The sequence below is a fragment of the Muntiacus reevesi genome, chromosome 2 (assembly GCF_963930625.1).
Source record: "Muntiacus reevesi chromosome 2, mMunRee1.1, whole genome shotgun sequence".
Lineage (NCBI taxonomy): Eukaryota > Metazoa > Chordata > Mammalia > Artiodactyla > Cervidae > Muntiacus > Muntiacus reevesi.
In genome coordinates, this window is record NC_089250.1 from 97,307,933 (window position 1) to 97,334,673 (window position 26,741).

Here is a 26,741-nt window from a genome sequence, read left to right on the forward strand (position 1 = left end):
TACTAGAGTGTATTGGCCAATACTGGTTGCCATACCCGTCTAGAGCACTATATTCCCTGCTGCCATAGCTGCCAACTCCCCTGAGTACCTGGTGCTGCCAGAACCCCTGCAACCCAAGCAGCTGCATCATCTCCACACCTGGCCCTCACTGGGGCTGACCCAAGTCCTCCAGGGCAGCCTCAGGAGCAAACCCCAGTGGACGACCCACATGCAGAGGTGGAAATAAAACCACAATAGAAACCCAGGGGCAGGGTGGCTAAGGAAGAAAACCCAAAATCTTCCCACCAGCTGTACAAGCGGCAGACTGAATCCACACGATCAACTAGGCAAGCTCTGTTTCTATGGAATATATAAAAGATCATTGAGAGCTCCCACAAAACAAAACATGCTAGTACTAATAGCTGTGGACATTGGAGGCAAGAACACACAGGAGTAGCACCAGATTAGAATCTGAGCTGCCCCACAGTAGGTCCAGAGATCAGCCCAGTGTTGGAGAGGATCCTAGGGAGGTGAGGTAGACTGTGACTCCCAGTGAGGGAAAGGACTCTGATAGCAGTGACTCAAGAAAGATTTATTATTATGTTTTGACTTGCTCTGTAGATTCTTTTGGATTCCCCCCACCTTTTTCCCTCCTTCTGTTCTAGTTGTCGATTTTATTGGCACTGTGAAATCTAATTAAGCTCTTGAGCTTTTTTTTATTTTCTCAGATTCATTTTTTATTGCTGTTATAAACCTCTGCCGCTACATTGGGCTTTTGCAGTTCTGTGGAGTTTTCCTTTTTTTCTTTTTCTTTAGTTTTAATTTTTAAAATCTATTATTATTTTTCTACATTTATTCATTTGTTGCAGTTAACCTTTGATGTATGTAAATCATCTTTATCTACCTCTATTTAACTTTGCATAGCTATTCTTTCTTTCCTTTCTATCTTTCCTTTCCTCTCAACATATTTGTTTTATTTTCATTGCTTTATTCCCCAATTGGCACCTTGCTCTAGTTTTTTTTTTCCAGTTTGTGCTTTAGTTAGTTTTGTTCTGGTAGATATAATTTTTGGTTTCCTTTGTTCACTGGGTCGATCTGTTGTACTTTATTTTTGTTTTTTGTACTTTATTTTTATTTTGTTTTGATTTTGCTTTTGAGTGTATATGTATATGTGTATGTTCAGTCACACTTTTTATTGTTGCTGTAAACCTCTGCCTCTGCGTGCGGCTTTTGCCGTTCTATGGAGTTATCTTTCTCTCTTTCTTCTTCCGTTATTTTTTTCTTTTCTCTTTTTATGATTTTAATTTTCATTTCTTCAAACCTATTATATTTTTTCTACTTTTATTCCTTTGTTTGCCTTTCCTATTGTTCTTTTCCCCTTGCAGTTAATCCTTAATGTATATAAATCTTCATCTATCTCTGTTTAACTTTGCATATTTATTCTTTTTTTCTTTTCGTTCTTTCCGTTCCTCTCAACGTTTTGTTAGTTTCATTTTCATTGCTTTATTCCCCAATTGACGCCTTACTTTAGTTTTGATGTACAGTTTGTGGTTTAGTTCATATTGTTCCGGTAGACATAATTTTTAGTTTCCTTTGTTCACTGGGTGGATTTGCTGTATTTTTGTTGGACTGTTTTGATTTTGCTTATGGGTGTATATGTATGTTCAGTCACACTTTTTATTATTGCTGAAAACCTCTGCCTCTGCGTGGGGCTTTTGCAGTTCTGTGGAGTTTTCTCCATTTTTCTTTCTTCCTCCATTTTTTCTTCTTTTTTATAATTTTAATTTTTTTAAAAAAACTTATTATATTTTTACTACATTTATTCCTTTGTTTGCTTTTCTTACTGTTCTTTTGCCTTGCAGTTAATCTTTAATGTATATAGATCTTCTTTATCCACCTTATTTAATATTGCATATATATTCTTTCTTTCCTTTCCTCTCAGCATATTTGTTAGTTTTGTTTTCACTGTTTTATTCCACACTTGGCACCTTGCTTTAGTTTTGTTTTCCAGTTTGTGCTTTAGTTAGTTTTGTTCTTACCGGGTAAATATAATTTTTGATTTACTTGGTTAGCCAGGTCAATCTACTGTTCTCGATTTCTGTTGGACTGTTTTCAGTTTACTCATGGCTTTATATGTGTATGTGTATATTCCATTATTTTAATTATTACTTGCCTGATTTAATAACTGCCATTTGTCTGGGGTTTATCTTTGGTTTCTTGTTTTGGGATATTTGTTTTAATCTCACTTAATGCCATAACAAACCACTTGTGGAATCTTTGTTCCTGACCAGAGATCAAGCCCTGAGCCTTTGGAGTGGGAGCACTGACTCCAAGACCCTAGACTACCAGAGAACTAACCCTCAGTTCAGTTCAGTTGCTCAGTCGTGTCCGACTCTTTGCGACCCCATGAATTGCAGCACGCCGGGCCTCCCTGTCCATCACCAACTCCTGGAGTTTACTCAAACTCATGTCCATCGAGTCAGTGTTGCCATCCAGCCATCTCATCCTCTGTCGTCCTCTTCTCCCCCTGCCCCCAATCCCTCCCAGCATCAGGGTCTTTTCCAATGAGTCAACTCTTTGCATGAGGTGGCCAAAGTACTGGAGTTTCAGCTTCAGCATCAGTCCTTCCAGTGAACACCCAGGACTGATCTCCTTTAGGATGGACCTGCAGTCCAAGGGACTCTCAAGAGTCTTCTCCAACACCACAGTTCAAAAGCATCAATTCTTTGGCACTCAGCTTTCTTTATAGTCCAACTCTTACATCCATACATGACCACTGGAAAAACCATAGCCTTGACTAGGTGGACCTTTGTTGGCAAAGTAATGTCTCTGCTTTTTAATATGCTACTAGGTTGGTCATAACTTTCCTTCCAAGGAGTAAATGTGTTTTAATTTCATGGCTGCAGTCACCATCTGCAGTGATTATATATAAATAAATAAAGTCTACCACTGTTTCCCCATCTATTTCCCATGAAGTGATGGGACCAGATGTAATGATCTTAGTTTTCTGAAAGTTGAGCTTTAATCCAACTTTTTCGTTCTCCTCTTTCACTTTCATCAAGAGGCTTTTTAGTTCCTCTTCACTTTCTGCCATAAGGGTGTTGTCATCTGCATATCTGAGGTTATTGATATTTCTCCCAGCAATCTTGATTCCAGCTTGTGCTTCTTCCAGCCCAGCATTTCTCATGATGTACTCTGCATATAAGTTAAATAAGCAGGGTGATGATACCTAGGAATATGAAATAGTGAGAACTCACAGAAAGGAGACCACTTGAATATAAGACCTGGCATCACCCAACCACCAGTAAGACCCTGTACAGGACCCCTCATCTAAACAACAAACAAAACAAAAATACAAACCCAATTTTCAGCAAACAGGATTACCACACCATTCAGCCTTCCCCATCCGAGGAGAAACAAAGAAACAAACAAAAACTCAGCACAAATCTCATCCTATATGAAGCTTACACAAACCACTGAACCAACTTTAGGATGTCAGAAACCAAAAGGAAGAAAGAATTCAGCCTTGTAGCCTGGGAAAAAAGAGACCCCAAACATAGTTTAAAAAAAAAAAAATGAAAAAGCAGAGAAATACCACACAAATGAAGGAACAAACTAGAAGCACAGAAATCCAAATTAATGAAGATGAAATAGGCAAACTACCTGAAAAATAATTCAGAATAATGATAGTAAAGATGATCAAAAACCTTGAAAAAAGAATGGATAAAATGCAAGAATCAACTAACACAGACCTAGAAAAATTAAAGAATAAACATACAGAGACAATCAACACAGTTACTGAAGTTAAAAATACTCTAGAAGGAATCAATAGCAAAATATCTGAAGCAGAAGAACGAATCAGTGAGCTGGAAGAGAAAATGGTGGAAATAACTTCTGAAGAGCAAAATAAAGTAAAAAGAATGAAGAGAACTGATGATAGTCTCAGAGACCTCAAGCAATATCAAATGCACCAACATTTGAACTATAGAGGTCCCAGAAGAAGAGAAAAAGAAAGGTTATGGGAAAAATTTTGAAGAGATTATATTTGAAAATTTCCTCAACATGGAAAAGGAAATAGTCATTCAAGTACAAGAGCCACAAGAGTCCTATATAGGATAAATCGAGGGAGAAATACGCCATGACACATACTAATCAAACTAGCAAAGACTAAACACAAAGAATATTAAAAGCAGTAAGGGAGAAGCAACAAGTAACATAAAAGGAAAACCCCATACACCTAACAGCTGATCTTCAGCAGAAACTCTGCAGGCCAGAAGGGAATGGAAGGATATATTTAAAGTATTGAAAGGGAACAATCTACAACCAAGATTACCGTACCGGCAAGGATCTCATTCAAAATTGATGGAGAAATAAAAAGCCTTTCAGACAAGCAAAAGTTAAGACAATTCAGTATCATCAAACCATCTTTACAACATATGTTAAAGGGACTTACATAGTCAAGAAATATAAGAGAAGAGAAAAGATCTACAAAACCAACTCCAAACAATTAAGAAAATGGTGCAGTTGGATGACCCAGAGGGATGGGACGGGGAGGGAGGTGGGAGGGAGGTTCAGGATGGGGAACACATGTACACCCATGGTGGATTCAAGTCAATGTATGGCAAAACCAGTACAATGTTGTACAGTAAAATAAATAAATTAATTAATTTTAAATAAAAGAAAATGGCAATAGGAACATACATATCAATAATTACTTTAAATGTAAATGTAAATACTCCAAATAAAAGACACAGACTGGCTGAATGGATGCAAAACAAGACCCATATATATAATATCTACAAGAAACCCACTTCAGACCTCAAGAGGTCAAAACCTCAAGTGAAGTCACTTCAGACCTCACTTCAAACCACGTATAGACTGAAAGTGAGAGGATGGAAAAATATATTCCATGCAAATGGGAAGCAAAAAAAGCTTCAGTATCAATCATCATATCAGACAAAATAGACCTTAAAATAAAGATTACAAAAGATAAGCAAGGAAACTCCATAATGAAAAAGGTATCAATCCAAGAGGAAGATACAATTGTAAATATCTATGGACCCAGCATAGGAGCACCTCAGTACATAAGACAAAAACTTACAGAAATAAAAGGAGAAATTCACAGTAACACAATAACAGTAGGAGACTTTAACACCCCAATCACACCAATGACAGATCATCAAAACAGAAAATTAATAAGGAAACACGTCTTAAATGATACATTTGATGAGATGAATCTCATTGATATCTTCAGGATATTTCATCCAAATCCAGAAGAATACACCTTCTCAAATGTACATGGAACATTCTCCAGGATAGACCACATCTTGGGTCACAAATCAAACCTCAGTAAATTTAAGAAAATAGAAATCATATCAAGCATCTTCTCTGACCACAATGCTATGAGACTAGATATCAATTACAAGAAAAAGATATAGACAACACAAACACATGGAGATTATACAATAAGTTTCTAAATAACCAACCGGTTACAGAAGAAATCAAAAGGGAAATAAAAAAAATTTCTAGAAACAATTGACAATGAAAACACAACAACTCAAAACCTATGGGTTGCAGCAAAAGCAATTCAAAGAGGGAAGTTTACAGAAATACAATCCTATCTCAAGAAACAAGAAAAGCATCGAATAGAAAACCTAACTTTACACCTAAAGCAAGTGGAAAAAGAACAAAAACCCCCAAAATTAGTAGATGGAAAGAAATTATAAAGATCTGAGCAGAAATAAATGAAAAATAAATGAAAGAAACTATAGTAAAGATTAATAAAACTTAAAACTGGTTCTTTGAGAAGATAAACAAAATTGACAAACCTTAGCCAGAACTCAGACTCATCATGAAAAAAAGAGGCGAATCAAATCAACAAAATTAGAAATGAAAAAGGAGTGGTTACAATGATAATGTAGAAATACAAAGGACTATACAAGACTATTTTGAACAACTATATGGCAATAAAATGGATAACCTGTAAGAATTGGACAGGTTCTTAGAAAAGTTCAATCTTCCAAGACTGAGCCAGGAATAAATAGAAATTTCGAACAACCTAATTACAAGCACTGAAATTGAAGCCGTGATCAAAAATCTCCCAAAAAACAGAAGCCCAGGACGAGATGGCTTCACGGGAGAATTCTGTCAAACATTTAGAGAAGAGCTAATGTCTATCCTTCTAAAACTCTTTCTAAAATTTGCAGAGGAAGGAGCACTTCCAAACTCATTCTACGATGCCATCATCACCCTGACACCAATCCAGACAAAGATAACACACAAAAAGAAAACTATAGGCCAATATCACTGATGAACATACCTGCAAAAATCCTCAGCAAAATTATAGCAAACAGAATTCAGCAACACATCAAAAAGCTCATACACCATGATCAAGTTGGGTTTATTCCAGGGATGCAAGGATTCTTCAATGTTTGCAAATCAGTGTGAAACACCATACTAACAAATTGAAAGACAAAGACCATATAATCTCAGTAGATGCAGAAAAAGCTTTGGACAAAATTCAGCACCCATTTATGATTAAAAATATTCAAAATTGGGCATAGACGGAACTTCCCTCAACATAGTAAAGATGATATATGATAAGCCTACAGCAGACATTATTCTCAATGGTGAAAAACTGAAAGCATTCCCCTTAAGATCAGGAACAAGACAAGGGTGTCCACTTTCATGACTGTTATTCAACATAGTTCTGGAAGTCCTAGCTACAGCGGTCAGAGAAGAAAAAGAAATAAAAGGAATCCAGATCAGAAAAGAAGAAGTAAAGCTCTCACTGTTAGCAAGTGACATGATACTGTACATAGAAAATCTTAAAAATAGTATCAGAAAATTACTGGAGCTAATCATTTAATTTACCAAAGTTTCAGGATACAAAATCAATACACAGAAATCACTTGTATTTCTATATACTAGCAGTGAAAAATCAGAAAGAGAAATTAAGGAATCAGTCCTATTCACCATTGCAACAAAAGTAATTGAATATCTAAGAATAAACTTACTTAAGGAGACAAAACAACTATACACAGAAAATTATAAGACAGTTATGAAAGAAATCAAAGATGACATAAACAAATGGATATTCCTTGCTCCTGGATAGGAAGAATCAATAGTGTGAAAGTGACTGTACTACCAAAGGCAATCTATGAATTCAGTGTGATCCCTATCAAATTATCAATGGAATTTCTCACAGAACTAGAACAACAAATTTCACAATTCATATGGAAACACAAAAGACCCTGAATAGCCAAAGCAGTCCTGAAAAAGAAGAATGGAGTTGGAGGAATCAACCTTCCTGACTTCCAATTATACTACAAAGCTACAGTCATCAAGACAATATGGTCCTGGCACAAAAACAGAAATATAGACCAATTGAACAAGATAGAAAGCCCAGAAATAAACCCAAACACCTATGCATACCTTATTTTTGACAAAAGAGGCAAAAATACACAATGGGGCAAATACAGCCTCTTCAATAAATGGAGCTGGTAAAACTGGACAGCTACAAGTAAGAGAGTGAAGTTAGATCACTTCCTAACCCCATACACAAAGATAAACTCAAAATGGATTAAAGACCTAACTGTAAGACCAGAAACTATAAAACTCTTAGAGGAAAACAAAGGCAGAACATGCAATGACATAAATCAAAGCAAGATCCTCTCTATGACCCACCTTCTAGGTTCAGCTCATTACAGTTGCTCAGTCATGTTTGACTCTTTGCGACCTCATGGACTGCATCATTCCAGGCTTTCCTGTCCATTACCAGCACCCAGAGCTTACTCAAACTCATACACATCAAGTCAGTGATGCCGTCCAACCATCTCATCCTCTGTCGTCCCCTTCTCCTCCTGCCTTCAGTCTTTCCCAGCATCAGGGTCTTTTCCAATGAGTCAACTCTTTGCATGAGGTGGCCAAAGTACTGGAGTTTCAGCTTCAGCATCAGTCCTTCCAGTGAATGTTCAGGACTGATTCCCTTTAGGATGGACTGGTTGGATAGGGACTCTCTCAAGAGTTTTCTCAAACACTACAGTTCAAAAGCATCAATTCTTCAGTGCTCAGCATTCTTTATCATCCAAATCTCACATCCATACATGACTACTGGAAAAAGCATAGTGTTGACTAGACAGACCTTTGTTGGCAAAGTAATGTCTCTCCTTTTTAATATGCTGTCTAGGCTGGGAATAACTTTTCTTCCAAGGAGCAAGTGTTATTTAATTTCATGGCTACAATCACCATCTGCAGTATTTTGGAGCCCCCAAAATTAAAGTTTCTCACTGTTTCCTTTGTTTCCCCATCTATTTGCCAGGAAGTGATGGGACCAGATGCCATGATCTTAGTTTTCTGAATGTTGAGTTTTAAGCCAACTTTTTCACTCTCCTCTTTCACTTTCATCAAGAGGCTCTTTAGTTCTTTTTTGCTTTCTACCATAAGGGTGGTGTCATCTGCATATCTCAGGTTATTGATATTTCTCCTGGCAGTCATGATTCCAGCTTGTGCTTCATCCAGTCTGGCATTTTGCATGATGTACTCTGCATATAAGTTAAATAAGCAGGGTGACGTATACAGCCTTGATATACTCCTTTCCCTATTTGGAACCAGTCTGTTGTTCCATGTCCAATTCTAACTGTTTCTTCTTGACCTGCATCCAGATTTCTCAGGAGGAATTTGCATTTCTTTTTCTTTGGGATGGTCTTGATCACAGCCTCTTGTACAATGTCATGAACCTTTGTCCATAGTTCTTCAGGCTTTCTGTCTATCAGATCTAATCTCTTGAATCTATTTGTCACTTTCAGTGTATAATCGTAAGGGATTTGATTTAGGTCATACCTGAATGTTTAGTGGTTTTCCCTGCTTTCCTCATTTTAAGTCTGAATTTGGCAATATGGAATTCATGATCCAAGCCATTATATGTATACCTATGGCTTATTCGTGTTGAGGCTTGACAGAAAACAACAAAATTCTGTAAAGCAATTATCCTTCAATTAAAAAATTAATTAAAGGAAAAAAGAATAAATCCAGTATAGAACTTAACTTGCTGAAAACCAAGTCAGTAATGGAAAAAAATTTATGAAAACATTCAAAATGCAGATTATAGCAATTAGATGTTAGAGCATACATCTAGCATAGTGAATCAAAGAAGTAATTTAAACTTCATAAAATAAAAGCTTTGATAGCAAAGAAAATAAGAAAAGTTGCTATTCAAAAACTGTTTCTTAAACAAATACACTCTTATTGTAAATTTCCCCTCTCCCCCCAAAAAAACAAAACTTTAAGGATATAATTCAGAATAAAATGCTACTGGGTTTGTTTTAGTTAATCCATGTATTGGTTGAAGTATTATTTTATTTTCTATGTGGCTAGCTAGTGCTGCCAGCATCATTTTTTTAACTTTTTATTTTATATTGAAATAAACTGCATCATTCTTTGAACAATTTGTACTTCCCTTACTGATTTTGAAATATTATGCTGTTTCCATATATATTTGCTCTGTTTCTTTGTTTTCTACCTGTTCCTTCACTTATTTATTGATTCTATTAAAATACCACAAGTTTTTCTACTATGGAAGTTTTCTTACTGTTTTTCACTTAAGACTAAGTGGTACTATAAACATTGAAAAATGAATCTTGCTGACTGATACCCAACACAAATGGAAGATGGCTGGCTAGTAAGATAACCTCCCATCCTAGAGTGCCTGCCTGTTCTTTTCTGCATCTACCATTTAATTTCTCTGCTTGAAAAAATGTATCAGTTGTGCATGCTTTTATTTGCTTGTAACATGAAAACTGATTGTATTATCTTAAAAATAAAGTTTATGCACATTTACACATATATGTGTATGTAAACTATCACATAATGGGACATTGAGAGAGAGAGTAACTACAGTGTTGGTTGACTCAAGTCCTCAAAAGTATCAGGAAGTAAGGCTTAATCTTGGGACTGATTTTTCTTATAAAACAACTACGAGTAGCAGTCAAAGCTACTTATTTATGCTTTTGATTTTTGCTCCACAGAAGAAAATTAACCTTACCTTTAGTTATGCATTAACTAGAACAATTTAGGACAGTACCCACTGTAGGTCAGTAATTATAAAGAATGCCATAAACTGAAAGGTATTATATAGCATTATGAGAAGGGAGTTATGATTACTGTGAAAAGACTCAGATCTCACTTTGGGGACCGGGGTCTACCCTGATACCACTGTAAATGAAATGTTTGTGAGTTGGATGAGAGTGTGTTAAACATAACATCAGCTTTATTTTTTCCCAAACTTGTTTAATCTTTATCTCAATATTATAAATATTATAAATATATAAATATTATAAATAATGACTATCTTTTTTTAAAATAGCTGTATAAAGTTGTCACACAGACAAACACACACACACACTGTCTTTCTCCCTCAGAAATCACATATAAGCATCAAGGAAATATCAATTCCATCTCTGTACTAAAAAGGAGAATGAAAGTCCAGACTGCAAAATGTGAGTATGCCTGCCAGAAACATGGTAGATCAAGCAGAAATGTGGGGAAAAGTACAAGGAGGATCACATAGTTGAAGATCTGAGAATGAGTTTAAAAAATATACTTATTGTCCCCAGGTGAAGAGAAAACTCTGAAGTGCCATTCCAAGAACACTTGTTTGCAGCAGCAGGCCTATATTATAAAGTGTGGAGCAGATACTTCCTATATCTATAAGAAATAGATTGTTTATGTGGTAATAAGGAGAACCTATTCTACATTTTTCATTTTTCCCACTAAATGAATAAAGGCTAACAAGTAGAATAATTGACATAAACTTATTTCATATAGAAAATAGCTTGTAATATGATCAGGCTTGAGCATTAAGCAAGGAGTATACATACAAAGACATTGCAAGGATAAAAATGAAGAATAGAAAAAAGAAATGTCAGGCAAAGGAAGTAGACTAGAAAAATATGGCCATGAACAGACAAAAAAAATATGCTCAAATATTTATCATCAATTAAGAACTCTTGTGAAGTAGTCACAAGAACATAAGACAGAGATACAAAAAAATCAAGGCAAAGATAAAAAGAAATAAAAGGTGATGAAACTTTTTTGTAAAAAAAAGTAGAGAAGGAGAGATCTCACAGAAGTGAAATTTATAAGTAGCCCAAGGGAGAATTAACAGTGCTGAAAATACAAGGGACACAGAAGACAGTAATGAGAAAAGCATATAAAATGAAAAGGAAATTGATTTAAAATTTTTTGAAGATTAAAGCAAATTACAGTATTAGAAAAAATGAGTAAATCATACATAATTGGAATTCTTAAAAAAGAAAACAGTAAATATTTAACAATCCATTTCCAGAACACTGTCAGAAGTAAAAGAGATTTGATTGTATAAATGGAAAAAGACATTGAATTTGAAAGAAAAGAAAAAGTTATTACATTTTACTTCAGAGATAAATAAGTGAAAAATGAACCTCCCGACAACTGTTGATGGGAATGTAAACTGATATAGCCATTATGAAGAACAGTATGGAGATTCCTTAAAAAAAAACTAGGACTAAATATACCATATGACCCAGCAACCCCACTACTGGGCATATTCCCTGATAAAACCACAGTTCTAAAAGGCATATGTACTGCAATGTTCATTGCAACACTATTTACAATGTCTGGGACCTGAAAGCAACCTAGATGTCCATCAACTGATGAATGGATAAAGAAGATGTGGTACGTATATACAGTGGAATATTACCCAGCTATAAAAAATGAATTTGAGTCACTTCTAGTGAGGTGGGTGAACCTAGAGCCTACAGAGTGAAGTAAATCAGAAAGAGAAAATTGAATTAATATATTAACCCATATATAAGGAATCTAGAAAAACAGTATCAATGAACCTATTTGCAGGGAAGGAATGGAGATGCAGATGTAGAGAATGAACTTGTAAACATGGTGGGAAAGGGAGAGAGAGAGAGAGAGTGGCATGAATGGAGAAAGTAGCATCAACACATGAATAGCTGGTGAGAAGTTGCTATATAACACCGGGAGCCCAGCCTGGTGCTCTGTGATGACCTACAGGGGTGGGATGAGAGAAGGGAAGGGAGGCTCAAGAGAGAAGAGTTACATGTATAATTAATGCTGATTCACATATTCTGTGGCAGAAACCAACACAACATTGTAAAGCAGTTTTCCTCCGATTAAAAAAAAAGAGAGAGAGGGGGAGGAGAGAAATTTAGAAGAAGAAGAAAGAGAAAGTGGAAAAAAAAAAAACAGTAATAAGAATTTTCATATGCTCTCTCTTTTGAATGCTGATTTGGATTTATTTGATATAATCATGAATTTTTTAGATTATGAGCATTATAGAATCTTCATTCAAGAAAAGTATCTGTCTTTAAAACTTAGAAAAGGAACTGTTCAATGTTTAATCAATTTTAATATCTGGATTTTTCTTGTTACAGGAAACTAGAAAAGTTTTTGAATTTCAAAAATCTTCAAACCTGTTTAAAGGAAGCCAGTCTACTAGATTATTATGTATCTGGATTTTTGTGGGCAAAAGGAATGAACTTTTCTGTTATTCAATATTCAAAATTTATGACTTTACTAGATATGCTGCTTCATAATCTTAGAAGTAAGTACATTACTTTTTCTTTTTTTAAGAAAAGAAAATTTAGTCCACTGTCTAAATGAATTTTCTCAAGCAAAAGCTCCTAATTTTTTTGTAAATCCTACCATGAAAATTATGTTTTTTCCTTGGGTATATATAGCAAGAATATACTTCTTAACTTCATTAAGTTGTAAAGCGTTAATACTTAACAAGGTTAATATTCTCTTAATAATGAATATGTCAGATATGTTACTTTAATTTTGAAATCTCGTTAGTGTCATCCATCCCAAAAATGTCAAGTAGTTCAGATTTATCTAGGTATTTTTTATTGTTTGAGCTGTTTTCATCTTATGTTACATTTAAATATTACTGTAATATCAGGTTTGCTGTTAAGAGGAGGTACTTTGGTCAATATCAAAGCCCTGTGAAATAGACATTAATCCCATACACTTAGATTTTGTGAGTTTTTTTATTTACTGAAATGAGTTACTACAGGAAATTTGGAAATTCTTCCTTGGAGCAGTTTTAAATGTGATGACTTTTGTTTGAGAATAAACAGAGTTACTTTCTTGGAAGGAGGAAAAGAAGGAAATCTATCATTACTTATTGCCAGCTTTGTCCTAGGCAGTATGTTTGGTTCTAATCTTCAACATACATTGGAAAATGCAGAACAACTGTAGGGGAGGTATCATAACCCCTATATCACAGTTGAGCAACTGGTCCAAGGTGCATAGTTGGTAAATGGCAGAACTAGAACATGAAGCTTACTGTATAATCAAAAAACCATGAACACAATAAATGTCAAGGTGTTTCTAACTCCACTGAAAGACCTGCTTGTGTCTATGGGAGGCAGCTTTGCTTCCTTCCTTCCATTTCTTCCTCCTTCCATTTTGTCTCTTCTTTTCTTTTGATTATTTGCTGTTTTTAGTTTCTTTTTTTAAAAAGTTTGGGGAAGTAGAAGACCTTTCCACCCCTAAAGTATTGTCACCATTGTCCTAGTAAAATTTATGGAGGACTTTTGGTCACACAAAGCTTATTTTGTTCCTTGTATCCTTTTCTAACTGTTCAGAAGCAGGGGAAATACTGTGTTAGCAAAATTAATTGAGGAATCACTCATACCCTATGTATTCTTCCTGCTCCTCATCACTCTTAACAAGGGAAGAATTGGTAGTTTTTGTATGTGAGGAAGAGAAATCAATATGTCTCTTTCTCTGCAAATAGGAGAATATCATTTTTCTTTACTTAGGTATGTGGTGCCATGTTAAACCTTAATAATGTACCAATAGAAGAAAAAAATAATTATACTTGACAATGAGAAATATTGTATGATATTAGCTGACTGATTTCAGATTATTCTGTACCTAATATAAAACTAAAACAAAAACTGAGGTCTTAGGTAGGTAGTTTTGAGAATTCAGTCTTTTCTAGTACTATTTTATTAGGAGCCTTGATAAATAATATAACATTGTTCCAGTGTCAGTTGTTAAACTATAATCTTCCAAAAAAAATTCTTAGTAAATCATCACAAAAACAGACTTTGGCTGCTTTTTCCCTCATGACACAAATATTTGTGGAATCTTTGAGTACTACAGGTCTCGAAACATTCTTTCAATACTATTGTCAAAATTACTAGGCAGACAAAGAACTGTGTGAATCTCATCCTCCATGGAAAATATTAATAACTAGATACCAACAATAAGATGAAATGGATATTGAGATTAGATGACAAAGACTTCAAAACAGCTACAAGAGCTTAAAAGAACTCTTGTGAACATTGTTGAAACAAACATCAAAATATAAAGAATCATGAAAGAAACAGACGGTATAATCAAGAAACAGAATTTTAGAACCAAATTGTAAAATGACCAAAATTAAAATCTCACTGAGTAGAATCAATAACAGAATGGAGACAAAGGAAAAATCAGTGAACTTAAAGATGGAAGATCAATAGAAATTATCCAACCTGCACAATACAGAGGAAAAATAAAATTGGTAAACAAATGAACAAAACCTCAAGGACCTATGAACAACAGAAGTTCTAATATACATATCATTCAGAGTCCCAAAAGGACAGGAGAAAGAGTACAGTGCTAAACAAGCATTTGAAAAAGCAGTAGTTGAAAACATCCCAAATTTAGCAGAACACGTAGACCTGTAAATTCAAGAGGCTAACTAGGTCACAAATAAGGTAAACCAAAAGAAAAACATCAACTGTCTGGATCTAATTGCCATTTACAGAACAGTATACCCCAAAACAACAGAATAGTCATGCTTTCAAGTGTGTATGGCACAGTCATCAAGGTGAACCATATCCTGGGTCATGTAACAACCTTAAGTTTAATTGAAACCATACAGATATGTTTTCTGACCATCATGGAATTAAACAAATAATTAATAACAGAAATATGTAAGGGAAATCTCCAAACACTTGGATATTGAATAGCACAATTCTTACTAGTTCATGAGTCAAAGAGAAAGTCTCAACAGATATTAGAAAAGATTTTTAAGTAAATGAATAGATCATGGATCCAGCAGAAAAGAAAGAAATAATAAACAGAAGTCAATGAAATTGAAAATGGAAAACCAATAGAGAAAATCAATGAAACAAAAATCTGGATCTTTGATAAGATAAAAGTTGATAAACATGAAGTAAAACTAAGAAAAAAGATGGAAGGTACAGGCTATTATTATCAAGTATAAAAAGGATATCACTAAAGATTGTGCAGAAATTAACAGAATAATAAGAGAATGTTAATTATACGTACATTAGAAAACAAAAGTAACTGACCAGGTTTCAAAAACCTCAAACTAATAAAATTCACCAAGATGAAGTAGATATCTTGATAGTCCCATAACTACTGAAAAAATTGAATTTATTGCTAAGAACTATTGGAAAAAATTCTTCAGGCCCAGATGTTTCTACTGGAAAATTCTGTTAAACATTTAATGAAAAAATACCACCAATTATATATGACATCTTCCAGGAATAACAGAGGAAAGAACTCTTTGTAACTCATTTTGCGAGGCTAAAATTATCTTCATACCAAAACCTGACAAAGAGAAGAAGAAGGAGTGAGGGGAAAGGGAAAAGAAGGAAAAGTTGAGGAAAGGTGGGGAAGTAGGACTAAAAAGAGGAGAAGAAATTACAGAGAAATGTCCCTAATGAACACAAAAGCATCTCAACAAAATATTGTCAGAATTAATCAGGCAATTCATAAAAAAAATAATATAGATGACCAGTTGGGCTTTATGCCAGAAATTCAATGCTGAATGGTTCAGTGTTGAAAATCTGATTCATGTAAAAAATTGAAAGAAGAAATGAGCACGTGATCATGTAAATGGATGCAAAGACAACATTTGACTAAGTACAACATCCATTCATTGTTTTTAAAGTCAGAAAATTAAGAAAAGATGTGGTTTTTGTCAACCTTATAAAAGATATCTACAGAAAAGCCACCATCATACTTAGTGGAGAAAAGCAAAATTCTTTCCTTATAAGATCAGGGTCAAAGTAAGAATGTCTAGTCTTACCTCCTGTTCCACATAAGAATTGAAGTCTTAGCAATAAGTGCAGTGTAGTGAGAAAAAGAAATAAAACACAGGCAGACTAGAAAGGAGGGGATTATACAGTTCCTGTTGTCAAATGAAATGATTCTCTATATAGCAAGTTCCACAGAATGAAAAAAATTTCCTAGAACTAATGAATTTAACAAAGTTGCATGAAGAAGGTCAAAACATAAAAGTCAGTTGTATTTCAATATACTAGCAATGTATATTAGATACCAAATTTTTAAGAAACAATATCTCTTCAGTTCAGTTGCTCAGTTGTGTCCAACTCTTTGCGACCCCATGAATCACAGCATGCCAGGCCTCGCTGTCCATCACCATTCCTGGAGTCTACCCAAACCCATTGAGTTGGTGATGCCACCCAACCATCTCGTTCTCTGTTGTCCCCTTCTCCTCCTGCCCCCAATCCCTCCCAGCATCAGGGTCTTTGCCAATGAGTCAACTCTTCGCATGAGGTGGCCAAAGTACTGGAGTTTCAGCTTCAGCATCAGTCCTTCCAGTGAACACCCAGGACTGATCTCCTTTAGGATGGACTGGTTGGATCTCCTTGTTGTCCAAGGGACTCTCAAGAGTCTTCTCCAACACCACAGTTCAAAAGCATCAATTCTTCGGTGCTCAGCTTTCTTCACCTTCCAACTCTCACATCAATACTGACTACTGGAAAAACCATAGCGTTGACCAGACGGAACTTTGTTGGCAAAGTAATGTCTCAGCTTTTAAATATGCTATCCAGGTTGGTCATAACTTTCCTTCCAAGGAGTAAGGGTCTTTTCATTTCATGGCTGCAATCACCATCTGCAGTGATTTTGGAGCACCCCCCCCCAAAAAAAATCTGACACTATTTCCACTGTTTCCCCATCTATTTCCCATGAAGTGATGGGACTGGATGCCATGATCTTAGTTTTCTGAATGTTGAGCTTTAAGCCAACTTTTTCACTCTCCTCCTTCACATTCAAGAGGCTCTTTAGTTCCTCTTCACTTTCTGCCATAAGGGTATTGTTGTCTGCTTATCTGAGGTTATTGACATTTCTCCTGGCAATCTTGATACCAGCTTGTGCTTCTTCCAGCCCAGCGTTTCTCATGATGTGCTCTGCATATAAGTTAAATAAGCAGGGTGACAATATACAGCCTTGACGTACTGCTTTTCCTATTTGGAACCAGTCTGTGGTTCCATGTCCAGTTCTAACTGTTGCTTCCTGACCTGCATACAGGTTTCTCAAGAGACAGGTCAGATGGTCTGGTATTCCCATCTCTTTAAGAATTTTCCACAGTCTGTTGTGATCCACACAGTCAAAGGCTTTGGCATAGTCAATAAAGCGGAAATAGATGTTTTTCTGGAACTCTTGCTTTTTCAATGATCCATCGGATATTGGCAATTTGATCTCTGGTTCCTGCCTTTTCTAAATCCAGCTTGAACATCTGGAAGTTCACGGTTCGCATATTGCTGAAGCCTGACTTGGAGAATTTTGAGCATTACTTTACTAGCGTGTGAGATGAGTGCAGTTGTGTGGTAGTTTGAGCATTCTTTGGCATTGCCTTTCTTTGGGATTGGAATGAAAACTGACCTTTTCCAGTCCTGAGGCCACTGCTGAGTTTTCCGAATTTGCTGGCATATTGAGTGCAGCACTTTCACAGCATCATCTTTCAGGATTTGAAAAAGCTCAACTGGAATTCCATCACCTCCACTAGCTTTGTTCGTAGTGATTCTTTCTAAGGCCCACTTGTCTTCACGTTCCAGGATGTCTGGCTCTAGGTGAGTGATCACGCTATCGTGATTATCTGGGTTCTGAAGATCTTTTTGTACAGTTCTTCTGTGTATTCTTGCCACCTCTTCTTAATATCTTCTGCTTCTGTTAGGTCCATACCATTTCTGTCCTTTATCGAACCCATCTTTGCATGAAATGTTCCCTTGGTATCTCTAATTTTCTTGAAGAGATCTCTAGTCTTTCCCATTCTGTTGTTTTCCTCTATTTCTTTGCATTGATAGCTGAGGAAGGCTTTTTTATTTCTCCTTGCTATTCTTTGGAACTCTACATTCAGATGGGAATGTTTTTCCTTTTCCTCTTTGCTTTTCGTGTCTCTTCTTTTCACAGCTATTTGTAAGGCCTCCTCAGACAGCCATTTTGCCTTTTTGCATTTCTTTTCAATGGGGATGGTCTTAATCCCTGTCTCCTGTACAATGTTAGGAACCTCCGTCCTTAGTTCATCAGGCACTCTGTCAGATCTTGTTCCTTAAATCTATTTGTCACTTCCACTGTATAATCATAAGAGATTTGATTTAGGTCATACCTGAATGGTCTAGTGGTTTTCCCTACTTTCTTCACTTACAGTAACTCAAAAAATTATAGAAGTATTGATACAGAAGTATAAATCTAACAAAATATGCACAGTCTACATGCTAAAAACTACAAAATGATGATAAAAATAAAACCTAAACAAATGAAAAAACATACTGTGTTCTTGGATTAGAAGTCTCCACATGATAAAGATGTCTTTCCAAATTGATACATAGATTTAATGCAGTATCAATCCAAATGCCAGCAGGATTTTTTCTAGACATACTCACTGATTTTAAAATTTATATGGAAAGGCCAAGGACCTGAAACAGCTAAAATTTTTTTTAAAAATAAGAGTAAAGTTGCAAAGGCTTAATACCCAGTTTAAGAATTGCTATATAGTTATAGTAATGAAGTCAGTGTGGAATTAGTGGAGGGATAAACACATGTATCAATGAAACAGAAGACAGAATTCAGAAATAGAAAAATGGTCATCTCACTTTTTGATAACTATGCAAAAGTAATTCAGTGGAACCAAGTCTCCTTTTCAATAAATGTATTGAAACAACTGCTCATCTATATTGAAAAGAGTGCACTTCAGCCTAAACTTTTCACTTGATGCAGGTTAACTCTAATTGTTATAAACTTGATATATAAAACTATAAATCTTTAAGAATAAAACATAAGAGAAGATCTTTATGATCTTGGGTTATTGAGAAGTTCTTAGATGTGAACCCCAAAACAGTACCTGTAAAAGAAAAATTTATAAATTGGACTTCATCAGATTTTAAAACTTTTTTTTATGAAAGTCATTGTTAAAAGAATGAAAATACAGGCTGCAGACAGGGAAAAATATATTTGAAAATCACGTATTTGAAAAAGGGCTTGTATCTGTAATGCATAAAGAACTCTCAAGACACAGCAATAAGGAAAAAAATCCTATTACAAATGGACAAAGCCATCAAAACCCATAACTTCTGTTTAACCATCAGGCAAACTAAGTTGAGGAACATTGTGCAAAATATTTGACCGGTCCTCTCCAAGCTGACAAGGTTATTACAGACAAGAAAAGTCAGAGAAACTATCAATCTAGGGGGACCTAAGGGATCTGACAACCAAATATAATTGGTGTCCTGGATGATGTCCTGGAATATTAAGTAAAAATTATGGAAATTAATAAAATATGGGCTTTAGTTCATTGTAATATTTGTTTAAATTTGGTTTATTAGTAGTAATAAATGTACCATGATAATGTTTGATATTAAAAATGAGAGAAGCTGTGTGGAGGGTTGGCAAGAATTCTCAATACTATTTTTGTAATTTTTCTATAATTGCAAATCTTTACAAAATAAAGTTTACCTTTTTTTAAAAAAAATGGGCAAAGAATCTGAACAGACGCTTCACCAAAGAAGATATATAAGGATAGCAAATAAACTCCTGAAAAGATGCTCAACATCATTAGTCATTAGGGAAATGTAATAAAACCACTGTAATGCCATTACACATCTGTTAGAATGGGTAAAATAAAAAATACTGACAGTATCAAGTGCTGACAAGGATTCAGAGCATCTAGAACTCTTGTTCTTTGTTTGTGGAGATACAAAATGGCACAGCCACTCTGTACAGTAGTTGGCAGTTACTTATAAAATTATATCCCATTCATCCCTTTCTAAAGAAACATTCATTACTCTTAAGAAAGAAAATCATATAGTCACACAAAAACCTGTGCATGAATTTGTCTAGAAGCTCTGTTCTTAAGTGCTCAAAAGTAAAAGCAAATTCAAATGTCTGTCAATGGATGAACAGGTAAATAAACTATGCTATATCCATATAATGGAACACTACTCAGCAGTGAAGTAGTTGAGCCATGATACAACAATTTGAATGATCTCAGTCTCAGTAGCATCATACTGAGTTAAAGAAGTAAGTCTTAAAAAAGATTGTATCCTCTATGATTACATCTATGGCAAATTCTCAATAGGTCACAACTACAGCAGTGGAGAACAAATCAGTGTTTGCCGGAGGTTGAGGTAATGAGAGGGCATAAAAAGATAGCATGAGGGAGTTTTTGGAGGTGATGTACCTTTTCTGTATCTTGATGGTAGTGGTGGTTACATGGGCTATCCAAGCGTTTAACTTTCTAGAACTGTACACCAAAAGGAAAAGTGAATTTCACTATATGATAGTGTTAAAAAATATTTATGTATAAAAAATATATGTACATAAATATTTATGTATAAAAATACAATATTTATGTATAAAAGATCTAGTGAAAGAAAAATATGTGCTTTAACAACAACAAAAGACTAACCAGGAATAAACTTTAAAAAAGCAGTGTGCAAGCCCTATATGAAGAAAACTTCAGAGCATTTTTAAAGTCACACAGGAGGTTTTTAACATTTGGAAAACTTTAAAACATTCTTTGAAAGACTCAACATCATAAACATGTTAAATCTTATCAAATTAATTTATAGCATTAATATTCCAATAAAAGTGCCAACAGTATTTTGTTAATATTTTTGTCTAGGGGTGAGTTTCTAGGCAAGATGATTCTAACAAAATATGGAAAATAAACAGGACAAATAGCCAGAAAAACTATCTTCAAAAAATGTAATAAACTATAGCATATCTTAGTAGTATTAGTACTAATACTAAAACTATACTATATACTATACTATACTATATTAATACTATACTAATACTATACTATATTATATACTATACTATATTAATACTATATTATATATATAGTATATATATATATAGTATATATATAGTATATGTATACAATATATTAATACTATACTATATTATATACTATACTATATTAATACTATATTATATATATATAGTATATATATATGGTATATATATATACTATATTATATTAATACTATACTAATACTATACTATATTATATAGTATTAATATATAATATATATATAATACTATATTAATACTATACTAATACTATACTATATACTATACAATACTATACTATATTAATACTGTACTAATACTAATACTACTATACTAATAGTAGTACTTCTGTAATTTATTAACGGAAAGCCTCAAGTGTTTGAACACAGTGGTGAATCACTAGATAGACAGACCAAAGGAACAGCAATTTAACTAATCTTTAGAATTCAGTATTCAGTAAAATGACTCAAATCTGTGATGAAAAGATAAATTATTCAGGAAATAATACTGGGACAACTTGGTATCCATCAAGAAAAAAATAAAATGAAATTGGATTCAAACCTCTGTCTGTTAATATAAACCAGAATACATTCCAATTGGCTCAAATGCTTAATTTTAAATTAAGTGAAGCCTTAAAAATATTAGAGAAAAACATGGTTTAATTTATTTACAACCTTGGATGGGGAAGATCTTTATACTCCAAAATTCTGAAGCCATAAAGATAAAATTTGATATACATTTGATATAAATTTCATTTATAAAAGTCTGCAATGGAAAAATACCAAAATAAAAATAAAAATTAGAACCTGGGGAAAAACATTGCATCTCAGACATCAACAGACAAGTTCTATAATATAAAAAAAGAGCATATAAAAGCAAGAAGAAAAAGACCAATAGTGCAATAGAAGAGTATACCAAGGTTATAGCTAAATAAATACAAATGATTCTTAAATAAATGAAAAGCTCAGTCTTAAAGATAAGAAAAATGTTAATTAAAACTACACAAAAATGTTATTTCTCATATATCAAATTGACAAAACTGTAAAACTTTGGTAGCATTTTCAGCTGTCAAAGCTGTAAGAAAACAAGTACTGTCTTGTGTTGCTAATGGAAGTAAAAGCCCCATTGTGGAATATAGGTTAGCAACTGTCTATCAAATTTACAGATGTATTATCTCTTTGACAAATGTATTGTCTCTTCCCAGCAATTCAACTATTGGGAATTTATCCTGCATATTCACTGGCACACATATAACCTGACATATATGTAGAGTCATTAGTTGCAGTAATGTTTGAAACAGCAAAAAATTAGAAACATCAATTGATAATATCAGTGTGAACTCTTGTTTAACATAAGAAATATACAGATGAATAGTTGTAGAGTTCAGTGTAAACATATATTCATAAACTTCTTCACTCTATTCACAAAGAGGGCCAAAAAGCAATGATATCCAATAGCAGTGAGCCTGCCACCCAGGACTCAGGCTTTGGTTTATAATTTCATTCTCTTATGAAAGGAACCAGAGCTCCTTAGAGAAATGACTGATTGTATACCTAGAGCAGGGAACATAAAAGGTGAGCGTGGGATATCTTGTAGTGGCCAGAAAAAAGTGCTTAAAAATAAGAATGGTGGGAGTATGCACAAAGAATAGAGAAGCCAACTGAAAAAGCTCCCAATATCCACAGAACAAATTGAACAAGATAGCATAGTATTGAATTATAATACAAAGTATAAAATTAACTTCCATGAATCCATACTGATGAAAATGATTGAATAAATAATTTGAATAAATGAATTAATGCTTGAATAAATAGTTGAGTTCAGTCACTCAGTCGTGTCCAACTCTTTGCAACCCCATGAATCGCAGCATGCCAGGCCTCCCTGTCCATCATCAACTCCCAGAGTTTACTCAGACTCATGTCCATCGAGTTGGTGATGCCATCCAACCATTTCATCCTCTGTCATCCCCTTCTCCTCCTGCCCCCAATCCCTCCCAGCATCAGGGTCTTTGCCAATGAGTCAACTCTTTGCATGAGGTGGCCAAAGTACTGGAGTTTCAGCTTCAGCATCAGTCCTTCCAATGAACACCCAGGACTGATCTCCTTCAGGATGGACTGGTTGGATCTCCTTGCAGTCCAAGGGACTGTCAATGGTCTTCTCCAACACCATAGTTCAAAAGCATCAATTTTTCGGTGCTCAGCTTTCTCCATCAATTTTTCGGTGTCCAACTCATACCCATACACAACCACTGGAAAAACCATAGCCTTGACCAGACGGAACTTTGTTAGCAAAGTAATGTCTCTGCTTTTAAATATGCTATCCATGTTGGTCATAACTCTCCTTCCAAGGAGTAAGGGTCTTTTCATTTCATGGCTGCAATCACCATCTGCAGTGACTTTGGAGCCCCCAAAAATAAAGTCTGACACTATTTCCACTGTCTCCCCATCTATTTTCCATGAAGTGATGGGACCAGATGCCATGGTCTTAGTTTTCTGAAAGTTAAGCTTTAAGCCAACTTTTTCACTCTTCTCTTTCACTTTCATCAAGAGGCTCTTTAGTTCATCTTCACTTTCTGCCATAAGGGTGGTGTCATCTGCATATCTGAGGTTATTGATATTTCTCCCGGCAATCTTGATACCAGCTTGTGCTTCTTCCAGCCCAGCGTTTCTCATGATGTACTCTGCATATAAGTTAAATAAGCAGGGTGACAATATACAACCTTGACGTACTCCTTTTCCTATTTGGAACCAGTCTGTGGTTCCATGTCCAGTTCTAACTGTTGCTTCCTGACCTGCATACAGGTTTCTAAAGAGGCAGGTCAGATGGTCTGGTATTCCCATCTCTTTCAGTTCAGTCGCTCAGTTGTGTCCAACACTTTATGACCCCATGAATCGCAGCACTCCATGCCTCCCTGTCCATCACAAACTCCTGGAGTTTACTCAAACTCATGCCCATCGAGTTGGTGATGCCATCCAGCCATCTCATCCTCTGTCGTCCCCTTCTCCTCCTGCCCACAATCCCTCCTGGCATCAGAGTCTTTTCTAGTGAGTCAATTCTTCGCATGAGGTGGCCAAAATATTGGAGTTTCAGCTTCAGCATCAGAACTACCATCTCTTTAACTACCTGCAAATGGCCATGGGATAGCATGGCCTTGGCAACCTGAAGTGGTGTTGGTGGCCTGGGAAGTGGCTTCGCAAAAATCACCCTAAAGACAGAGACAGGAGCATGATAGTGACCAGTGCTCCAGTTACCAGTGCAGCACTGGTGGCGGCAGAATGGCCCCAGGACGACCACCAGGAGTGGAAAGGCCTGGGTACTGTTCACTCCTGGGTGGCTGATTGACTCCACAGCGGACGGTGGCTCCACAGCAGACAGCTGCTCCGGGGCAGCACATCAGCTCCACCGGTGGACAGCGGCTCCTGAGCAGTGCATCAGCTCCATGGTGGACAGTGGCTCCTGGGCAGCAGGTTGGCTCCAAGCAGCCAGTGGCAGCCATGATGCTGGGGTGCCCTCTGCTCCTGGGCATCCTCCAACATTGGCTCCAGCCTTCCCCCAACCCACTCACCAGCCATTCCAGCGTCGCCTTTGCCTCGCTCCCCTGACTGCACATTGACTGACACTGGATGGCCAGTGATGGTTTAAACACTCAAGGAGGACCATCAGTGGGACAGCCAGGGCACCATGCATGTAATCCAGCTACCTTGAGCAGCTGAAGGGCATGTCCCAGCTGGTTAGGGCCTGACAAAACATGGTCCATTGGAGAAGGGAGTGACAGACCACTTCAGTAATCTTGCCTTGAGCACCCTATGTACGGTATGAAAAGGCAAAAATATATAACACTGAAAGATGAACCTCCTAGGTTGGTAGGTTTCCAGTATACTACGGGGGAAGAGCAGAGAAATAGCTACAGAAAGAATGAAGAGGATGGGCCATAGCCAAAAGGATGCCCAGTAGTGGTTGTATCTGGGGGTAAAAGTGAAATCCAGTGCTGTAAAGAAAAATATTGCATAGGAAACTGGAATGTTAAATTCATGAATCAAGGTAAATTGGGTGTGGTCAAACAGGAGATAGCAAGAGTAAACACGGACATTTTAGGAATTGATGGTGAATGAAAATGGATGGGATGGGTGAATTTAATTCAGATGACTATTTATATCTACTACTGTGGGCAAGAATTCCTTAGACAGAATGGAATAGCCCTCATAGTCAACAGAAGAGTTTAAAATGCAATACTTGGGTGCAATCTCAAAAATGACAGGATGATCTCAGTTCGTTTCCAAGGCAAACCATTCAACATCACAGTAATCCAAATCTGTGCTGCAAGCAGTAATGCTGAAGAAGCTAAACTGTTCTTTATGAAGACCTACAAGACCTCCTAGATCTAACACACAAAAAAAGGTGTCCTTTTCATCACAGGGGACTGAAATGCAAAAGTAGCAAATCAGGAGTTACCTGGAGTAATAGGCAAGTTTGGCCGTGGAGTACAAAATGAATCAGGGCAAAAGCTAACAGTTTTGCCAAGAAAACACACTGGTCACAGCAAACACTCTCTTCCAACAACACAAGAGACAACTCTACGCATGGACATCACCAGATGGTAAATACTGAAATCAGACTGATCACATGCTATGTATCCTAAGATAGAAAACTTCTATACAGTCAGTAAAAACAAGATCTGGAACTGACTGTGTCTAGATCATCAGCTCCTTATTGCAAAATTCAGGCTTAAATTGAAGAAAGTAGAGAAAACCACTTGGCCATTTGGGTAGGACCTAAATGAATCCCTTATGATTATACAGTAGAAGTGACAAATAGATTCAAAGGACTAGATCTGATAGAGAGTCACTGAAGAACTGTGAACGGTGGTTCATAACATTGTATTGGAGGTGGTGACCAAAACCAGTGCAATGCAAAACTAAAAGAAATGCAATAAGGCAAAGTGGTTGTCTGAGGAGTCCTTACAAATAGCTAAGAAACCAAGAGAAGCAAAAGGCAAAGGAGAAAGGGAACGATATTCCAAATTGAATGCAGAGTTCCAGAGAACAGCAAGGAGAGATAAGAAAGCCTTCTTAAGTCAACAAGCAAAGAAATAGAGGGGAAAAGCAGAATGGGAAAGACTAGAGATGTCTTTAAGAAAAGTGGAGATACCAAGGGAATCTTTCATGCAAAGATAGGCACAATAAAGGACAAAAATGACAAGGACCTAGCAGAAGCAGAAGGGATTAAGAAAGGTGGCAAGAATACACAGAAGAACTGTACAAAAAAGCTCTTAGTGACCCAGACAACCACAATGGTGTAATGACTCACTAGAGCCAGACATCCTGTAGTGTGAAGTCAAGTGGGTCTTGGGAAGCATTACTACAAACAAAGCTAGTGGAGGTGATGGAGTTTCAGCTGAACTATTTGAAATCCTAAAAGATGATGCTGTTAACATGCTGTACTCAGTATGCCAGTAAATTTTAAAAAAGCAGGGGCCACAGGACTGGAAAAGGTCAGTTTTCATTCCAATCCCAAAGAAAGGCAATGCCAAAGAATGTTCAAACTACCATACAATTGTACTTATGTCACATAGTAGCAAGATTATGCTCGAAATCCTTCTCACTAAGTTCAACACTACCTGAACCAAGAACTTC

General features: G+C 35.9%; 1 protein-coding gene across 7 annotated transcripts in view; it reads left to right on the forward strand.

The window, feature by feature from the left end:
* CABCOCO1 (ciliary associated calcium binding coiled-coil 1) overlaps positions 1-26,741 on the forward strand; it is a 165,022-nt gene that overhangs the window by 17,947 nt on the left and 120,334 nt on the right. For 6 of the 7 annotated variants that reach the window (XM_065922398.1, XM_065922399.1, XM_065922402.1 and 3 more), the window contains exon 3: positions 12,420-12,589. In XM_065922398.1, the coding sequence (XP_065778470.1) occupies positions 12,420-12,589 (170 nt within the window). Of the gene's footprint in view, positions 1-10,397; positions 10,476-12,419; positions 12,590-26,741 lie in introns of all 7 variants that reach the window. The other variant, XM_065922401.1, reaches the window with a different exon arrangement.